At 39.6% G+C, this 20,098-nt stretch overlaps 1 protein-coding gene across 2 annotated transcripts in view; it reads right to left on the bottom strand.

Moving 5' to 3' along the window:
• Window positions 1–5,256: 5,256 nt before the first annotated feature.
• The window catches only part of SERAC1 (serine active site containing 1), an 88,734-nt gene continuing 73,892 nt past the window's right edge, over window positions 5,257–20,098 (bottom strand). Inside the window, exons 11-17 of one of the 2 annotated variants that reach the window (XM_061207105.1) lie at window positions 14,389–14,539; window positions 12,936–13,077; window positions 11,793–11,887; window positions 10,457–10,554; window positions 9,079–9,261; window positions 7,774–7,917; window positions 5,257–6,066 (exon numbers count right to left, since the gene is read on the bottom strand). In XM_061207105.1, the coding sequence (XP_061063088.1) occupies window positions 5,930–6,066; window positions 7,774–7,917; window positions 9,079–9,261; window positions 10,457–10,554; window positions 11,793–11,887; window positions 12,936–13,077; window positions 14,389–14,539 (950 nt within the window). In that variant the 3' untranslated portion in view covers window positions 5,257–5,929. Of the gene's footprint in view, window positions 6,067–7,576; window positions 7,918–9,078; window positions 9,262–10,456; window positions 10,555–11,792; window positions 11,888–12,935; window positions 13,078–14,388; window positions 14,540–20,098 lie in introns of those variants that run through there. The other variant, XM_061207104.1, reaches the window with a different exon arrangement.

Genomic DNA, 20,098 nt, shown 5'->3' with positions numbered 1-20,098 from the left:
TACAATGGTGTGCTAGTTTCTGCTTTACAACAAAGTGAATCAGTTATACATATACATATGTTCCCATATCTCCTCCCTCTTGCATCTCCCTCCCTCCTACCCTCCCCATCCCACCCCTCCAGGTGGTCACAAAGCACCGAGCTGATCTCCCTGTGCTATGCGGCTGCTTCCCACTAGCTATCTATTTTACATTTGGTAGTGTATATATGTCCATGCCACTCTCTCACCCTGTCACATCTCACCCCTCCCCCTCCCCATATCCTCAAGTCCATTCTCTAGTAGGTCTGTGTCTTTATTCCCGTCTTGCCACTAGGTTCTTCATGACCTTTTTTTTTTCCCTTAGATTCCATATATATGTGTTAGCATACTGTATTTGTTTTTCTCTTTCTGACTTACTTCACTCTGTATGACAGACTCTACCCTTTATTTCTTTGAATAAGCTTTCTGACCCTTTTTTCTCTCTTCCTCTGGAACCTCTATAATGCAAGTATCAAGTCCGCTTGATGGTATCCCATAGGTCCCTTAAGCTATCTTCACTCTTTTTCATTCTTTTTTTTTGTCCTCTGGATGCATTCCACTGCCCTCTTTTTGAGTTTACTGATCCTTTCTTCCCCATGATCTGGTCTGCCATTGAACCCCTCTATTACATTTTTCAGTTCAGTATTCTTCAGCTCTGTGATTTCTGATTCTTTCTTATATTTTCTATGTTTTGGCTGAAATTCTCACATTATTCATGCATTACTCTCCTGACCATGGTGAGCATCTTTATGACCTTTATTTGGAACTTATTTATCTCCATTTCATTAAGGTCTGTTTTTGGAGTTTCATCTTATTCTTTTGTTTGCAACATATGCCTCTGTTTCTTCATTTTCCTTGACTCTCTGTGTTGTCTTCTGTGCCTTAGATAAAATAGCCACCTCTCCCAGTCTTTTTTTTTGGGGGGGGGGCTCTTCATTACATGCAGGCTTTCTCTAGTTGTGGTGAGCAGGGGCTACTCTTCATTGCAGTGCATGGGCTTCTCATTGCAGTGGCTTCTCTTGTTGTGGAGCATGGGCTCTAGGCGCGCAGGCTTCAGTAGCTGCAGCATATGGGCTTCAGTAGTTGCGGCGTGTGGGCTCTAGGGCGCATGGGCTTCAGTAGTTGTGGCACGCGGGCCCTAGAGCACGTGGGCTTCAGTAGTTGCGGCGCATGGGCTCAGTAGTTGTGGCACGCGGGCTCTAGGGCGCGGGCTCAGTAGTTGCGGCACACAGGCCCAGTAGTTGTGGCACGTGGGCCCTAGAGCACATGGGCTCTAGGGTGCACAGGCTCAGTAGTTGCGGCACACGGGCTCAGTAGTTGTGGGTCGCAGGCTCTAGAGCGCAGGCTCAGTAGTTGTGGCGCATGGGCTTAGTTGCTCTACGGCATGTGGGATCTTCCCAGACCAGGGATCGAACCCATGTCCCCTGCATTGGCAGGCGGATTCTTAACCACTGCGCCACCTGGGAAGTCCCCAGTCTTGACAGAGTGGTCTTGTGTAGGAGACCTAGGATTCAGCCCATCAAGCTCTTGGCTCTTGGACCTAGACCTAGGATTCAGCCCATCAAGCTCTTGGTTACCTCTCAAACTCTGTGACTGTCTGAACCGCCGCCTTTGTTTTTAGTGGCTCCCAGGAGTTGAGGTTCTGCTAAGACCTCTCAGTGTTCCAAAGGGAACATTCTCAGTCAGTACCTAGATGCAGGCTGATTGGAAACTGGACCCTCAGGCAGCAGTTTTTCAAGTATACAAATAGACCCCTTCCAGGGAAAGACTGGAAGATGGGTGTTTCTGTCTGCTTCCTCTGTGCTGAGCAATAGGGGGATAGAACTGTTTCTTTGTACAGTCCTGTGGGATCCACAAACACAAGGCTTGCTGGCCATCAGAGGCAAGTAATCAAGAGGTGCACTGCCTGGGTAACAGCCACAAAAGCCAGGGCACCAGAGATGTGTCGAAGCTCCTTCCAGGAAGACACCAGCAACCTCGAGTGGGCAAGAGGGAGAACACAGAGACAGAACCACCAGTCTCCCTGGTCTCCAGGGAAGATCACAGTCATCCTCTAGATGTGTGCTAAATTAGAAGCCTGACCCTCAGGCTGCAGCTTTTCAGATAAGCAAATGGGCATCTTTCAGGAAAAGGCTGGGAGATGGGCATTTCTGTCTGCTGCCCTTGTGCTGAGCCCTGGGGGGAGAGCCACTGTGAGTCCTTGCAAGCCCATTTAGAACTGTTTCTTTCTTTGCTATAGTCTTGTGGGTCTTGTGGATGCAAGCCCTGTTGGCTTTCAAAGCTAGGTGTTTTGGGGGGGTCCATCCTTCAGGTGGAAGACTTGAAAGTTGGGGCACTGGACGTTGGGCCCAAACCCTTCACTCCTCAGGCAGAAGCTGGGAGTTGTGTGTTCCCTCCTGATTGTATCTCACTGTGCCAAGGGTGAGATTTATGGTTGACAGTATGTCTCAGTCTTTCTTATCCATTTCAACATGGGCATTTTCTCGTTCACCCAATGTGTAAGAGTTGCTCAGCTGGTTTCTGAACTTCTCTCTGAGGGAACTGTTCCGTGTGTAGCTGTAGATTTGGTGTCTGTGGAGCAGGCGAGTTCAGGAGCCTCCTATGTCACCATCCTGGTCCAGAACTCTCAAAAATGTTTTAATCTGGTAATCCCAGATGTCAAAATATTCTAAAACCTATCTAGATGTATACATACCCAAAGCTTTTTATGCTCAGAGATTACATTCATATCCAGCACTCTCTAATGATCCTAGGAATCAGTGCGTATCCAGCTTTCATTATAAATTAGCTTTAACAATCCTGAAATAGTTTGGACTAAATTAAAAATCAAAGGTTCTAGTAAGCTTAGTGTTTCCAAACTTTGGAACCAGGTGTTGAATTCCATGACACTGTTTCTAAACTCCAAGGCCAAGCTAAAAGCGGATTAAGAACTGGAATTTTTACAAGAATGGCTTTTTCTAAATTTGGAAACATCTTGGATATTAAGCTGCCTTTTTATATCTTCTGCTTTATTAAGGCAATTTATAATTATACAATAAATTTCTAATAGATTTTAAGTGATTAGCTTTGGGGAGTGTTCAACATTAATATAAGGGCAGAATTAGTTGTACTGAGTACATTAAAATGCATTTATTGAACATGTTTAAATTTTTTTCATGGACATAATTTTTATACCAAATGTCAATAAAAGCCAAACCATACATTAACATATTTAATATTACAAAGAGATGAAAATTCAGGTGGGTATGCCTAAAAGTCAAATTTTAGGAATTAGAAATAATTTGAGGGGCACTGTAAATTATGAGCCAAGCTCAAAAGAGAGAACGCACGTCACTCTGTGACTGTGCTGTCTTTCTCAACAACAGGAAACCAGTGCTGGCATCCACTACCCTGGGCGCCCCGACCTGAGCAGAGGGCCGCGTCCTCCACCATATTATGCCTGTTGCTGTGACCTTGGGTGAATGGTTGAGATGGAGTCAAGAAAGGCATCGTGATCCTCCGTTTGTAGTCTGACTCTCTCTGTGGTGACATTTAAACACTGGAGTAAAGGGGGGACTCAGTGCTCTTAACTTTTAGGATTGGCAACGTAATCAGAAAGAAGTGAAGGGCTTATAGATAAGGATAATTAATTTTTCATCTGAATTTTATTTACAGCTTGCTTTCAGTAGTCTGCTAACACCTGTATTCTGTTTATTTCCTTCCTGGATAGATCATTTAAAGAGATTTTTCCCATGAGGGGAAAGGTAATAGGAAGCTTCATTTGAAATTTTTTCCAGAAAGGATATTTAAACAAGGCTGATTGATTGAACTAGGAGAACCATTTTATTGATGGTCTAAGTTTAAAACTATTTCAAATGTATATGTTTTCATACTTTGTGTTCTTAGAGTTTTTCAGGTGATGATTATTTTTAAAACATTATTGACTTAAATCTTACAAGACTGATGAAGTGAATCTGTATACATCATATCCATTTCATAAACAGAATGAACAGAAATGGTAAGTGACTTGCCTGAAAAGCTATAGTCATTCAGAAGTACACTGGATCTCTCTCCCAGACCTTATTTTTAAAGCACAGCTATAATGGCTACATTGAGATTTTACGAAGTGGGGTTTCATTTCATTACTCTAAGTTAATGAACAGATGTTCCAGCCATGGTTCATGGAAAACAGAAAAAGAAAACAAACCAAACCTATCTACCCGCCCCTCCCCACGTGATCCCATTAAGCTAGAGTTTATTGTTGATAGCTAACTAGCACACTCTATAGCTACATAACAAAACAGGTAGTTAAGTCACTTGTTAGGTTTTTGCATAATTAAACAATTAGATGTTGTTGAGGTTCACTGATGCCCCCAGTTTACCTTCAGATGCTGTACTCGTTTTAGCTTTGACTATCCCATTCTACAAATGTCCGTCATTTTCAAAATGGTAGACATAAGCTTAACATGACCCAGCAATTCCACTCCTAGTATATACCCAAGAGAATGGAAAACATGTCCACACAAAAACTTGTACATGAATGTTAACAGCAGCATTATTCATAACAGCCCCAACATTGAAAGAACCTAAATGTCCCTCAGCTGATAAATGGATAAACAAATGTGGTACATCCATACAATGGAATATTATTTGGCCATAAAAAGGAACGAAGTCCTACTACATGTACACATGCTACACCATGGATGAACCTTCAAAACATTATGCTAAGAGAAAGAAGCCAGACAGACACACAGGCCACGTATTGTAATTTTTTAAAAACTTGTCATTTATATGAATTGTCCATAATAGGCAAATCCATAGAGACAGAAAGAAGATTAGTGTTTACCAGGGGCTGGGGGAGAGGAGAGGAGGAGTGATTGATTGCTAATGGGTGTGGGGTTATCTGGAGGGATGATGAAATGTTCCAAAATTAGATAGTGGTGATGGTTGCACAACTCTGTAAACACACTGAAAATCAATGAGCTGTGCATTTAAAAGGGTGAATTTTATGGTATGTGAATTTATCTCAATAATGCTGTTATTTTAAAAAAAAGTCATCAGTATGATTTCCTATTTCTCACATGCTGGAGACGAATTAATACCATTTCCTAATGAGCAAGAAATAATGGTATACTTTATTTAGCTAAAAAGAATCTGAGAATCTTGATATTAAGTATTGCTAATATATACATAATGGCTTAGAATAGTTTTATTTCACACTCTGCTCAATAATGGATTTATTATTCTTATCTGGGAAAAATTAAAAGTTTAGGTAGCTACAGGCTGAAAAGAATTATTATAGGCTAGAAATTTTTTAAAAAGAGAAATATTTGTTCTCAGCAACATGAAAATAAAAACTTACAAGGAAATGACCCATGGATGACAAGGCGTGTAACAAAGCTAACATGTTACACAAAGGTTTACACTGACAAGTTTTAAAAACTTACAGCACATGGAAACCCTGACCCAAAACAGAGGAGTCTTTATGTTCAAGTTCATTCTCTCTCCATTTTAGGTACCCTCCAACAGGCATTTCTGTGGTAAACTGGTGATGGCTCTCCCTGCAGAAGCCATCAGTGCTGCTCCCAGCATGAGCCAGGGACAGTCACAGATGACAAAAGTCACAGATCACATCCTTTAGCCATAGCAGCTTGCTCCCTATCAATCAATCAATCACCAGGAACAACACTGCAAAACATAAACTGGCACATATGGAAGTTTTTTAAATCAGAAGAATCCAGTCTAGCGCTTCTTTCTGTGATTGCCACTTCTGGGTTTGTGTTTTACAGAACAATATTCTGTTGCCTGCAACATACTCCAGGCCACATTAATGCCATAATGACTACATTTGCATGATTGCGTAGAGCTTAAAAAGAGAGAACACCACGTTTCTTGCACTGTATTCATGTGTGAAAACAGAAGAAGACAATTGTCAATTTTCCAGGTCTTTGGCTAAAGTGTCACAGATGAATTGTAAGGTACGTTGGTACAAAAAAGCATCCTTTTTCTTTGGCTTACAAATGTTCAAATGGTTAACGTCCACAGGAATTAGATCTCCAATGCCTAGATCTGAAGAAAACAAAAATGTCAATAAAATTTAGGTAAAAATATAAGCTGCCCCCTGTCAACAGTGAAAGAGGCCAAATGGGTAGCTGTAAATGTTGATTTGGTTATGATAGAGAACCTCTTTTAAGAGATAAAGGAACTTACTTAAAGTTTGACTGTAACTAAACTGCATTTGACTAATCACGTAAGAAAGAATGGAGTCTCAGTAGGTGTAATTATAATTTTATGCTTTTCTCATAAAGTCTGTGTGTGTGCTGCCTACTTCCTAATTCAATAGTGAACAGAGCCTGAGCACTGTCACCTTCAAAACGTTTACACACTGCAGGTTATTACTAAGTTATTCCACACTTCTCTGAACCACTTCTATTTCTAGAGCTAATACTAGAAACTTGATAATGAGCTCCCTTGCCCTGATGAAACGAATGGGAACGTCTCACATGGAATCCCTACTATACCCAACCCTCCATGCTCACTCTACCAGGGAAGGAGATGATGTGGTGCTTGAGAGATCTGGTTGAGTTTTTGATGTTTCAGCCTAACCAAGTCCACCTAGATGGAAGTGACAGGAGGCACTAGTGAGGCCAGCCAGGTGAGGAAGTGCAGCTGGTGGTTATGAAGGAAGACAGGCCACCTGGTGACACAGAAGAAGGGGTGGACAGAATTATGACAAGGCTATGTCACTATCAATCAGCAGCTGGTCCACAATATTAATTTTGCTTTAAGCTCCCAAAGTCATCTTTAAAAAAAGAAAACTGGCCACTGTTCTTTGAACTCTTCAGGTTCTTCAACTACCAAACAGCAATTCCTCACCCTATGGCATATTGCTTTAAGGTAAAGTCTCTTCAGGTTCCACTATAGGATATCAAGCCTTTTTCATTTTATATAGATAATAAATAATGAAGTAGGACAAAACTTGTTATGCAGACAGAAGAACCATCTGGCAGGCGCTCCAGGTACGCACCACGCCTGGCTGCCAGGAGCTCCCAGTAACGGCAGCGTGCTACCAGGACAGCACCTGACCCAGCCCCCGAAGTGATCAGAAAAGGGTCTGACAAGCAAACTAAAGAGTTAGCCAGGTGAGGGGAAAGCATTTCAGGGAGTGAAATGTATGGGCTATTTACTGTGCTCAGAGTAACACAGGAGGCTATAAGGAGAACTGAGATTTGGGCCCTGCCCTCAAAGAGCCTACAGTAGACTACAGTGCTCTACAGTAGCAGATACTGGTCATTTCCCTCAGTCCCAGGATTAGGAAGAGACTGAACTTGAACACTAGTGTTTTCCTTCAGCGTCTTTGTTGCCTGAATATTCCCCATGAATCTTCCAGTTAGTTACTAAGCTTCCACACCTGTAGTTGATTTCTTTAAGGTTCCTGCAGGCAGCTGTCAATCTGTTAAACGAAATGCTCCTTTTAATCTAGCTGATAGAAAAGCTCTGTATTCTTACCTTAATGCAGCAGATTTCACTGTTGCGAGCTAAGGCAGAGTTAGCCAATTAACCTTTGCTGTCTAATCAGTTAAATAAGAGGAGGGAAGGGGAATGCCAAGGTTAAACGTTTGCAGAGAAGTTTTAATCTATGGCTTAAAAGAATAACAGAATCTAAATCTTCATAGAACTGTCTCCTAAAACTGAGAAACTGGATATAAAAGTTGACGTTTATGATTACCACCAACCAGAAAACTAAGGACAAACAAGTTTCAAAAGAGTGAATACCTGCTGATTCCAGGGGCACCACGTGGAGTTTAATCATGCTACCAATGTAGGTTGGTAGTGTTTCTACAAAACTCAGCACCTGGAAGTTTTTATCTTTTGCAAACTCCAGAAAGTCATCCTGTAGTGTTTTAAGTGCAGGAGAATCTGTAAAATTATAGAGAGCGAGATTGTAACAAGTTCTGTTTATCTAGTTAGTAATAAAATGCATCAACCTTCCAAATTTAGAGAGGAAATTAGGGTTCTGATTCAAGACGGTGGCTTATTTTCTCTTCTTCCTAAGAAGCCATTAAGATGAGAGAAAAGGGCTAAAACCAATCTAGAACTTAGAGGCCAGTGTCAGCGGGAGAGTTTTCTCACATTGCTGGCTGACCAGAAGCAGTACCCAGGGCAGTTTGGTGTGTGGGACTGAGGGGGGTCCCCTGGTGTGCTGGCTGGCACTTCCACATGCACTCTGAAGCACAGCCTCCCATCAACAGAGTCTGTCTATAATCACAGAGCACCCATCCCCTTCCTGTCCCCCATCCTCAAGTATCAAAGGGCGACCAAGAAGCACCAGGTCTTAGAGGAAAGCCTACCACCTAAGAGAGACAGACCAGGTGAGCAAACAGAAAACCTGGGCACAGAAGACACTTTAAAAAAAAAAAACCCTCTAATTAGTATCTTTAGAATGATTTCAAAAGAAAATGGATCACAGAACAAGAAAGAGCTTGTGGAAGATAAAATTTGACTGCAAAAAAATCAAATTCAACAAAAGGTTTGAAGATAAAGTCCAATTACTCTCCATAAAGCAGAACAAAGGACATAGGAGCAAAAAGACAATGGTATACTAAAGCTCAAGCCAGGGGTCCCAAAATTCTGATTAACAGGTGTTCCAGAGAAAGAGAAGATGCTTATTAACCCCAAACAAGTATAGTGCCTTATAATTAATATGAATATCTTTAAAGCTCGTGTATATTTTAACAGTTGATGATTTTCCAAACTTGTGGAAAAGAGCAGTTCTTTGGTAATTTGGAATAACACAATGCAAAACATTATGTAACTTTTAAAATTTTAACTATTTAAGATAGTGTTAAAATTGTTATATTTCTTAAGCAGATAATGGCTTAAGAACAAAAAGGGAACGTATCAAAGAAAAATTAACCCCAAACTAAAAAGTTTCCATGATAGTCTAAACACAATTGATGTACAAATAGTAAAATGAGGTAATACAGTCAAGTTAAAACTGTTAGTCAAAACTGTTTTCCTCCTTCTCCTGTATAACTGGTGTTAATACAATGCCAATTCCCTTTTGAAAAAAAGTATTACCCTTGCTGAGTTCTTTGACTTCCAAAGAGGGAAAGAGAAGATAGCGAATATTAACAGAGTATTCAGCCAGGTGGGATCCATGATGAGGGACGCTATAAAAAATTATTCCTCTGGTATTGTTTATAATAGTACTCATTTCTGGCTTCTTAGAGGCTTCCAACAGCATCTTTTTGACAAGAAGACCTAGCCATAGAGAAGAAAAACAATGCATCAGCTATTTTCCTTCCCTTATTAAAAAAAAAAAAAAAAGGCAAACAAGAAATACAGAAAAAGAGATGCTTTCTTTAAAAAAGTTTAAACAATAATTCTCTGTAGTCCAACAAACAGGGCCTTAAAATATTAACACTTAGTAATGCTCCCAATCCTCTAAAATATATAGCACAAGACTACGAACAGGTAAGATTCTAGAAACTCATTTGTAAAGCAGATGTTACATCACAGGATGCACTCTCCCAGAGAAGAGAGTTAGGCACTGCAGGTTGGGTGTCCATCAATGAAGTGTGTACGCAGCAGCCAGCCTCGCCACCTACCCACAGCAGCCCACTAATGACCACTCCATTAGGACAGTACTAATATTTAAAAAACACATAGTTTCACATATCCACTGGGGAGAAAACAAAGCTGCTGTGGGAAAATGCACCTAGGAAGGCACCTTCTTTTCTGTCCCCCAACCTGGGCTTGGAGCTGATAGGGAAACACAAAGGTAACATGGATGGTAACAGTTGGTCTCTGAGGATACAAAGGGCTACCTCCACCTTTCTCTCAGCAAAAAGCCCAGACTCAAGAGTCAGCAGTCCTGAGCATTTCATCAGATAAACTAGGCCAAGGGCTGCTGAAAGGCCCTCTGCAAGGTGGATGGTGAACATTTAGCACTGGACTGGGAGTGGGTTGGGAGAAGCAGGGGATGTGGCTTAGCAAGCAAGCCCTGGGACCAAAGAGGGGACACCTGTGATCACACCGCCACTTCTGGAGGCTTGGGCAAGGGGTAAGCAGGCATGCAGGGGGCTGGGGCTGTGGGCACAGGGGCAGTGACGGACTCTGCGGTGGTTGGAGAAACAGGGAAGAAAGGGGGGGCCCTGGGACCAGCCAGGAATGCTGAGAGATATTTACAAGTTGGGCTTACATACGCCATGGACAGCTTCTGATATTTACTCGTTATCATGCTTAGTGCTTAATGAAAGCATTAAGTTGTCAAACTCATTTTCTTTTTATATGGTTTTTTACTAGTTGTCCCCTCCTAGAAAAACAAATAGCATGGAAGGAGCCATAGCCAAAAACATTAATTTAGGGAGGAAAAGGGCTACCATTAAATAAAACAGAGAGCTCGCATGGCTGACAACCTCACAATGCTTGCTTGGCAACAATGAAACATACTTACCTCCCATGCTATGGGATACCCAAATCATTGGCCTATCCCCAACACCAGCAGCTCTGAGCTTCCTCAGAAGTTCGTTGCTCCTGAATGCAATGGACTTTCTGAACAAAATGAAAACAGTGGGTATGACAGGAGGCTATTGATTCCCCTTGCCCCAATTTTGCTATCCACTTTTTAAGGCAAGATCTTTTGTTTATTGGACCAATTCTACACGCTACATTCTGGAGTCAGGAATACCTCTATTCTCTCCCGTTGATTCCTGCAATTGCTCATTCCCCATTTCTAACTTAGTCACACTGGCATAGGTGGGAATATTTACGAAACAAGCATTGTTTAGGCATCTAATACGTATCGGGCAATTTTCACGGGTCAAACTTGGGTCTTTCCCCATTGCCCCCACCACTTAGGGTGTGCGTCCCTCCTCATTTGGTGGCCTGACAAGACAAGGATCAGCGGAGACCATGCCGTCCTTTGCGAGTTCACCTGTGGAGTCAGCTGTCATTGCTGTTTAGTTCTACTTGTATTTATGTTACAAACACTAAGCTTTCATCATTTTGGTTTGTTACTTAGAAACAGCACAAAGCTATTAGAATCAGACTTCAAATAAGTAATTTTCAAACTAAAAGGGAACTTTAAAGCTGTCTGGTCTGGTAGTTTTAAACTGTGTACCTGGAGAATCCTTTCTTTGAAATAAAGGTTTATGAGAGCTCCTCTGGGTGAACTGGGGAAGGAGCCCCGGGGTCTTGCCCACTGACCCTCAGCACCATTCCTCTGGCACCTAGGTGGGGTCATTCATATATAACACTCAGTTTGATAACACAGATCAGACCAACTCTCTCCATTTGTAGACCAGACTTCCCAGAACAGTTTAATGACCTAAGATGGCTAGTGAGTCAAAGGCAGAATTGGCTATAGTCTAGGTCCTGAAGCCCAGAAATCGAGCGCTCTCTCCTGTATATGCAATTGGCACATACGATGTACAAGTGACATAAGGAGGCTACATTGCTCAGCGTCTCTCTTGGCTTCCTTTAGGTGGTATGCTTGTGAACACAAAAGCCAAAAGCCTCACGTTTACTTCCAGGAATTAAGGAAACTTTGCTCTCGCATCCATGGTCCTTACTATGAGAATAGTTTTAAGTGAACCATGTTAGGAGCCCAACATTGACACTATATCTAAGCCTTATACAGTTTCATTATTTATAGCTAACTTCCTCTAGAAGGAAGAGAAAAAAGGTTAGGTTAGTTTTCCATAAGAAAATCCTGTCTGTGGCCTCAAAGATAAAACCCCCCTCCATCCCAGAGGGCCCATTTGTGGCCTGGACCCTTCCCCCTCTGTTACCTTTCCATAGGGCACCTTGCTCTCCAGTCGCTAAGGCTGGTGTCATACTCCACAGATATAATTCGGAGAGCGGGACAGTCTCTTGCTAACCACGACTACGTAAAATAAAAGGTACAAAAGGGAAGATATGAATTTCCACTGTTCCACTTATTTCCTAGCAATTGAAATTGGTAACTTAAGGACTCTTGTAATACTGACAACTAGTAAAAGACCGCATTGGAGTAAAGTGTAAAGGTGACTAGAAAAATAACTCCAGCATTTTATCTTTTTATATCTCTGCTCATAAGGTGATATTGCATAAGGTCTAGGCAGGTTTCAAGAGAATATTCTCAATTTTAATCTGCCATAGCCAAAAGCAGGGCCTGTTTCTGGAGTCTAGATCAAACTGGCTTTTTGAAAGCGTTTAACAGGAAGCTGTGATCTCAGGAGAGACAGAAGAGTGTGGCGGAGGCTGGAGATGTGACCTGAGGACTCAGGTACTAATTACAGTCACAGTTCTGCCTCTGTGGACCCGAGGTTTATCGTCGTCTACGTATTTCAGTGTCACCAGAGAAAGAGCGCCAACCACTCTCTGCTGACCAGCCCTTGTGCAGGCGGACAAGCAGCGGTGGGGCAAAGCCCCAGGAGCTACTTACTGATACATATTTACAGCGTCAGTGTTCACTGAGCTTCAGATAGATTTCATTCAATAAATTAATGCCAAAGTTTAGGCTCTTTAGAAGAAATAATGTCAAAGACATCCAAAGCAGAATTACTTCTTCAAAGTCTTTCTATTTTTATAATTATCAAAATCACAGAACTAGCCAGCTGTTATTAATATATTATTTATTGAATTATATATATATAGTTTTTGAATTATATTTTTCATGGAAGTGAACTATTACTGGCCCTTGCCCTTTGCCCGTTTTTTACTTAACAGAATACTCTTTAGAGTCATAGAATGTACCCTAAATTATACAACACAGAGTGATAAGCCCAGTTGTTCATGTAACATAAGTGTCCCTAAGGAAAAGAAAAACTACATGGAAAAAAAATCCCGGTAAAAAGAGAAAAGTAAGCACGTCACCATGAGGACTCTAAAGGCCGGGGACCCAGCAGTGTGTCGGGACAAGGGTGGCCTACCAGCGGTGGCCGCCTCCTTACCTTGGGCCAACATGTTGTGTACTTGCTTTCATCCTCCGAAACCTTTTCGGTTAAATCCTCATCACTGTCCTGCTGGCGCCACGTTTTGAACGCTGCTCCCATAAGGCCGTGAATAAACAGGACATCTGCTTTAATGGGCTGACTAACAGGGGAGAGAGTTTTTAAAAGAAGCAGAAAAAATGCATTGTTACTTTGATAAGAATCTACACAGCACTCTCTTTGGATGGTGCTTATTTTAGCAGGGTTATATGACATAAAATAAACTTGATTAAGGCAAGCTTTATAAGCACAGGTTTGCTGAGGAGCCCTAAAGGAGTTCTGGCAAAGACATATATGCAGTGTGCTCACTGCTCTCTCTGTAAGGATGGAAACACAGCTAGGCAGGCAGACCAACCAGAATCAACTGTAATGCGCTTAATGATCAATGAAGTGACAGATGTCATAGATTACCCTCCAAAGAGTTCCATGAGAATATTACACAAATCAATAGAAGTATTTAAGAAATTAAATCATATGCTAGTGTAGTTTCAAACTCAGTATGTATGAAAAAGATTGTTTTTATCAAGGAAAATGATGTTTATCAGAAACAGAGCAAATGAGATTTTAAAGTAACATATTCTTTCTTTGTATATGACGTTTAAAAAATTTGCAATAGTATATTACTTGTAAGCTATTTATAATACACACCCAATTATGTAACACATATAAAATACATTACCATATTATTTTATTTACAAATTAGAATTAACCAGGAAATCTATTTTTCAAGTTAAAAAAAAGTTCTTGCTATTTTCTGAGGTATTAAAGTGCCTGACAAAAAGCTAAGAAATGTGTAATTTTTTCATTGTGGTCCTTTCTATATTTATTGTCTTAGCAATGATACAACTGGAAATAGTGACCAGAAATAACCTTAAGAAAACAAACAAAAAAAGAAATAACCTTAAGAAGGCGTATGAGTCAAATTTATTACAACTTATTCCTTCCAATACATGCTTTTATAACCTCGCCTAACCTTTCTCTAGTCCCTTGAGTTCTAGGCCCAGGCTGATGTGGTTGCCTGAATATAATAATGTCCTAGCTCCTTCTCATCTAGATCAACCTCTACAACCCTAATCAGTTAATAACTTAGATTTATATGAAAAATGTAATGAAACAAAGAAGAAATATGCATTACAGAGTTTATGTGAGACACGTTATAAAAGGTGAATGCAGCCTTCCTGAAGGTAAGCCGCTGGTATAAAATAACACTGGTAATTTAGCTAGTTCCATACTTTCATGACAGCTTGCAATTCTTCTGAGGTTATTAGGGGCAAACTGTTTCAGTAAATAAAGTATTTGGACTTATTTGTAAGGTATTTAACTTATCTAAATTATGCAGAAAGAAGTTAGAATATTAAGCCCTCGAAGCATTACGTCCCCACAGGGACAAAGCGGCTCTACCCTGCCTTCTTACCTTGTGCGGTACTGGGGGTGCAGCACGTACACGCCGTCCTGGTACTTATCTTGCACAGTCTCTCGGTCTAGATTAGCCAGGGTTCTGGCGGCATGTGAGGCCTCCATAATGTCGTGGGACTTTATTGCTTCTACCAGTATGGAAACCCAGCCTGGTGAAAAGAACATATTCCCTAAACACCAGCACTAATCCGTCTCAGACTGTTGAGAGGTTTCAGGCTGAAAATGATGGGACGAAGGCAAACCTCAGCATCTGTCTACAAGAAAAAGCCCGACCACGACAATTACATTCTTCCCTAAGGCCCTCTGGGTCCCACAACACAATGCCATGATGTCCCCAGCCAGGTACTCCTTAGGGATCTCAACGAAGGTTAAGAGCCATTTTCTTTATTTAGAAAATCTAACAAAAGTTGTAATTACTAGAGATGAGGCCACAAATGGTAAGAAAATGTCATATTTTGCTTTAGCAAAAATTATTAAACTCAGTGAGTTAACACTAGTTATTTCATTCTGATTGGCAGTCATATTAGCAGCCCTTAATACACATGAGTAAGTTGTTTCTTAATAATGAACTTGTTTGACAGACAAAAATCTTATAAAACCTGAGGTTCAGGAAGGAAAAACATTTTTTTAAATTGAAGTATAGTTGATTTACAATGTTGTGTTAATTTCTGCGGTACAGCAAAGTGACTCAGTTATACCTACATATACATTCTTTTTAATATTCTTTTCCATTATGGTTTATCTCAGGATATTGGGTATAATTCCCTGTGCTATACAGTAGGACCTTGTTGTTTATCCATTCTACATGTAACAGTTTGGAAAAACTATTTCTTAAAGGGGGACAAAGAAATACTTTGTGCAGTACAATTTCATTTATTTTTTACGTTTTTGTTGTTTAAAACAATGTACTGCTTTATGAACATAAATATGTAGGCAAAGCTTATGCGTGCACGTGCGTGCACACACACACACAAACCCACAAAGATCTACAAAGAGGCACCAAACTATTAAATAGTCACTGCCTCTTAGGAGGGAGTTGGGGTTGGGGAGGGCTCTGTATAAAGGTGGGTTTGATTTTTTGCTGTATCTGTGTTCTCCGAAGTATTTACAATGAGAGTCTATTCATGTATTATTTAATTTAAAATAAAACAAAATATGGGCGTTGAGGTCAGAGAGACTTGGGCTCAAATTTCTGTCCCTTGCTTACTTGCTATGAAAACTCAGTCACGTTACGTGGCTCATTTGACCTGAAGGAAGGCTCTAATAAGTTAATCTACATAAAAACTGCCATTTCCAAGCGCAGCAGGTGCTCAATAGAGAGCAGCTTGTCCTCGTGTCATCCTCCCACTTTCTGTGGCAAAAGTGCTGAGAATCACTGTGATGACAGGAGGCCATTATTTAATAATCCAAAAGAAATTTCAGACCCAATAATTCTTTAACAATATTCTAATTTGTAATATTAGAAAATCCCTCTTCAAAATCTGTTATACAATGCTTTATAATAATTAATGTTTTAAAATTCTACCTATAGAGATATACAAGTATGTTACTGGTATGTACAAAAATATGGCTTTATTTTTAATGGAGTCACAAGAAAGGAAACACAAGAGAAAGCATGGCACAAGCCATTTCTACAGCATTTTTTAGTTGGCAAAGTATTTTTACAATGCCTGAGATGCTTCACCTAATGCTCCTTGGAAAACTTGTGTCTTTCTTAAATATTTACTGTTTTTTAATTACATAACTTCTGAATACATTTTAATTGTAAAAATAAACAAACAAAAATAGCATTTAATAATGAACATCCCACTTTAGCACTCCCATCATTTCCCAATTCCCACTTATATCCTCAGAAGTAATCAAAGTTAAAAGTCTGCTGGACACCCTTCCAAACCTTTTTAAAAATTCAGTTACATACCTATAATTTATACATATACACTATAGCTCCATATGCTTTTTTTTTTTTTTTTTTTGCCTAAATGGAATTATATTATTCCTACTGGCCTGTGACTTGATTTTATACTTCAGCCATGTACACAGACCAGTTACCAATAATGAAATTGAATCAGTAATAAAAAAAACTCCCAACAAACAAAAGTCCAGGACCAGACGGCTTCACAAGTGAATTCTAACAAACATTCAGAGAAGCATTAACACCTATCCTGCTCAATCTGTTCCAAAAAATTGCAGAGGAAGGAACGCTTCTGAACTCACGCAAAAAGGCCAGCATCACCCTGATACCAAAACCAGACAAAGATATCACAAAAAAATAAAATTACAGACCAATATCACTGATGAACATAGAAGCAAAAATTCTCAACAAAATATTAGTAAGCTGAATTCGATGATACATTAAAAGGATCATACACCATGTATCAAGTGTGATTTATCCCAGAGATGCAAAGATGGTTCAGTATCTTCAAATCTATCAGTGTGATACACCACATTAACAAACTGAAGAATAAAAACAATATGATCATCTCAAAAGATGGAGAAAAAGCTTTTGACAGAATCAACATCCAGGGGACTTCCCTGGTGGTGCAGTGGTTAAGGATCCACCTGCCAGTGCAGGGGACATGGGTTCGATCCCTGGTCCAGGAAGATCCCACATGCCGCAGAGCAACTAAGCCCATGTGCCACAACTATGGAGCCTGTGCTCTAGAGCCCACAAGCCACAACTACAGAAGCCCACATGCCTAGAGCCTGTGCTCTGCAACAAGAGAAGCACCGCAATGAGAAGCCCATGTGCAACAAGACCCAACGTAGCCAAAAATAAATAAAATAAATAAATTTATTTAAAAAAATAAAAATAATTCAACATCCATTTATGATAAAAACTCCAAAAAATGGGTATAGAGGGAACATACCTCAACATAATAAAGGCCATATATGACAAGTCCACATCTAACATACTCAATGGTGAAAAGCTGAAAGCATTTCCTCTAAGATTAGGAACAAGACAAGGATTCCCACTCTCTCCACTTTTATTCAACATAGTTTTGGAAGTCCTAGTCACACCAATCAGATAAGAAAAAGAAAAGGAATTCATATTGGAAAGGAAGAAGTAAAACTGTCACTGTTTGCAGATGACTTGATACTTTATACAAAAAAAAATCCTAAGGTGCCACCAAAAAAACTACAAGAGTTCAACAATGAATTCAATAAAGCTGCAGGATACGAAATTAATATACAAAAATCTGTTGCATTCTATACACTAACAATGAACTGTCAGAGAAATTAAGGATTTACCACTTACAACTTACCATTTACCACTGCATCAAAAAGTATGAAATACCTAGAAATAAACCTACCTAAGGAGGTAAAATACCTGTACTTGGAAAACTATATATAAGACACTGATGAAAGAAACTGAAGATGACACATACAGATGGAAAGATATACCGTGTTCAGGGACTGGAAGAATTCATATTGTTTAAATGACCATACTACCCAAGGCAATCTACACATTCAATCCAATCCCTATCAAAATACCAATGGCATTTTTCACAGAACTAGATCAAATAATTTAAAAATTTGTATTGAAACACAAAAGACCCTGAATAGCCAAAACAATCTTGAGAAACATAAACAGAGCTGGAGGAGCCATGCTCCCTGACTTCAGACTCTACTACAAAGCTACATTAATCAAAACAGTATGGTACTGGCACAAAAAGAGACATACAGATCAATGGAACAGAATAGAGAGCCCAGAAATAAACCCACACAATTATGGTCAATTAATCTACGACAAAGGAGGCAAGAATATTCAATGGAGAAAAGACAGTCTCTTCAATAAGTGGTGCTGGGAAACTGGACAGCTACATGTAAAAGGATGAAATTAGAACATTTTCTTACACCATATACAAAAATAAACTCAAAATGGATTAAAGACCTAAATGTAAGACTTGAAACCATAAAACCTCTAGAAGAAAACATAGGTGGAATACTCTTTGACATAAATCATAGCAATATTTTTTTTGGACCTGTCCCCTAAGGCAAAGGAAACAAAAGCAAAAATAAACAAACAGGACCTAACTAAACTTAAAAGCTTTTGCACAGCAAAGGAAACCATCAGCAAAACGAAAAGACAACCTACTGAATGGGAGAAAGTATTTGCAAATGATGTGACCCATAAGGGGTTAATATCCAAAATATATAAACAGCTCGTACAACTCAACATCAAAAAAAAACAAAACAACCTGATTAAAAAATGGGCAGAAGACATGAATAGACATTTTTCCAAAGAAGACATACAGATGGCCAACAGGTACATGAAGCAATGCTCAACATTGGGAAATGCAAATCAAAACCACAATGAGATTATCATTCCACACCTGTCAGAATGGCTACCATCAAAAAGAACACAGCTAACAAATACTGGCGGGGATGTGGAGAAAAGGGAACGCTTCTAAATTGTTGGTGGGAACGTAAATTGGTGCAGCCACTGTGAAAAACAGTACGGAGGTTCCTCAGAAACTACAAACAGAATTACCATATGACCCCACAATTCCATTCCTGGGTATATATCCAAATAAAACTAAAATACTAATTTGAAAAGATAAATGCACCCCAATGTTCATAGAAGCACTGTTTACAATAGCCAAGATATGGAAGCAACCTAAGTGTCCATCAGTAGATGACTGGGTAAAGAAGATATAGTGTGTGTGCGTATATATATATATATATATATATATATATATATATATATATATATATATATATACACAATGGAGTACTACTCAGCCCTAAAAAGAACGAAATTTTGCCATTTGCAACAACATGGATGGACTTGGAGGGTATTATGCTTAGTGAAATTAGTCAGACAACAGAAAGACAAACACTGTATGATACAACAGAAAGACAAACACTGTATGATATCACTTATATGTGGCATCTAAAAAATAAACTAGCAAATGTAACAAAAAAGAAAGAGACTTACGGATACAGAGAACAAACTAGCAGTTACCAGTGGAGAGAGGGAAGGGGGGAGGGGCAAGATAGGAGTAAGGAATTAAGAGGTACAAATTACTATGTACAAAATAAATAAGCTACAAGGATATATTGTACAGCACAGGGACTAGAGCTGATACTTTACAATAACTATAAAGGAAGTATTATCTTTAAAAATTGTGAATTAGTATGTTGTATATCTGAAACTTATACAACATGGTACATCAGCTACACCTCAATTAAAAAATACATTAAAAAAAGAAAGGTAAAGCACAAAGAAAATTTTTGGAAAGACATGGACAGAGTCTCAATGACCTGTGGAACAGAATCAAGAGATTTAATATACATAATTGAAGTCCCAAGAGGAAAGAAGAGAGAAAAAGGGACAAAAAAAGAATATCTAAAGATAGACAAGCTGGAAAGTTTCCAAATTTGATCAAAACACGTCAACTCACAGATTCAGTCAGCTCAGCAGACCCCAAGCAAGATAAATATAAAAAGAGACTAGGCACTTCATAGTCAAACTGCTGACAATCTAAAAAGAAGACAGGAAAAAAGACACATTTCATATAAGAGAAGAAAAGTGGGCATAAAAAGAGACTTCTCATCAGACAACACACACACACACACACAAACACACACAAACACAGAGCATGGGGACAGAAGCCTGCTCTTGGTGTCTTGGAAACATGCCCCCAAATTGCTGCTTTGTTATCAATAAAAGGTTGATGTTCGGCTTGGGTCAAAGAAAAAGAAGA

This window comes from Eubalaena glacialis, chromosome 12 (genome assembly GCF_028564815.1).
Source record: "Eubalaena glacialis isolate mEubGla1 chromosome 12, mEubGla1.1.hap2.+ XY, whole genome shotgun sequence".
Classification (NCBI taxonomy): domain Eukaryota; kingdom Metazoa; phylum Chordata; class Mammalia; order Artiodactyla; family Balaenidae; genus Eubalaena; species Eubalaena glacialis.
The sequence above is the reverse complement of the archived record's forward strand: the minus strand, read 5'-3'. Positions and strand labels throughout refer to the sequence as shown.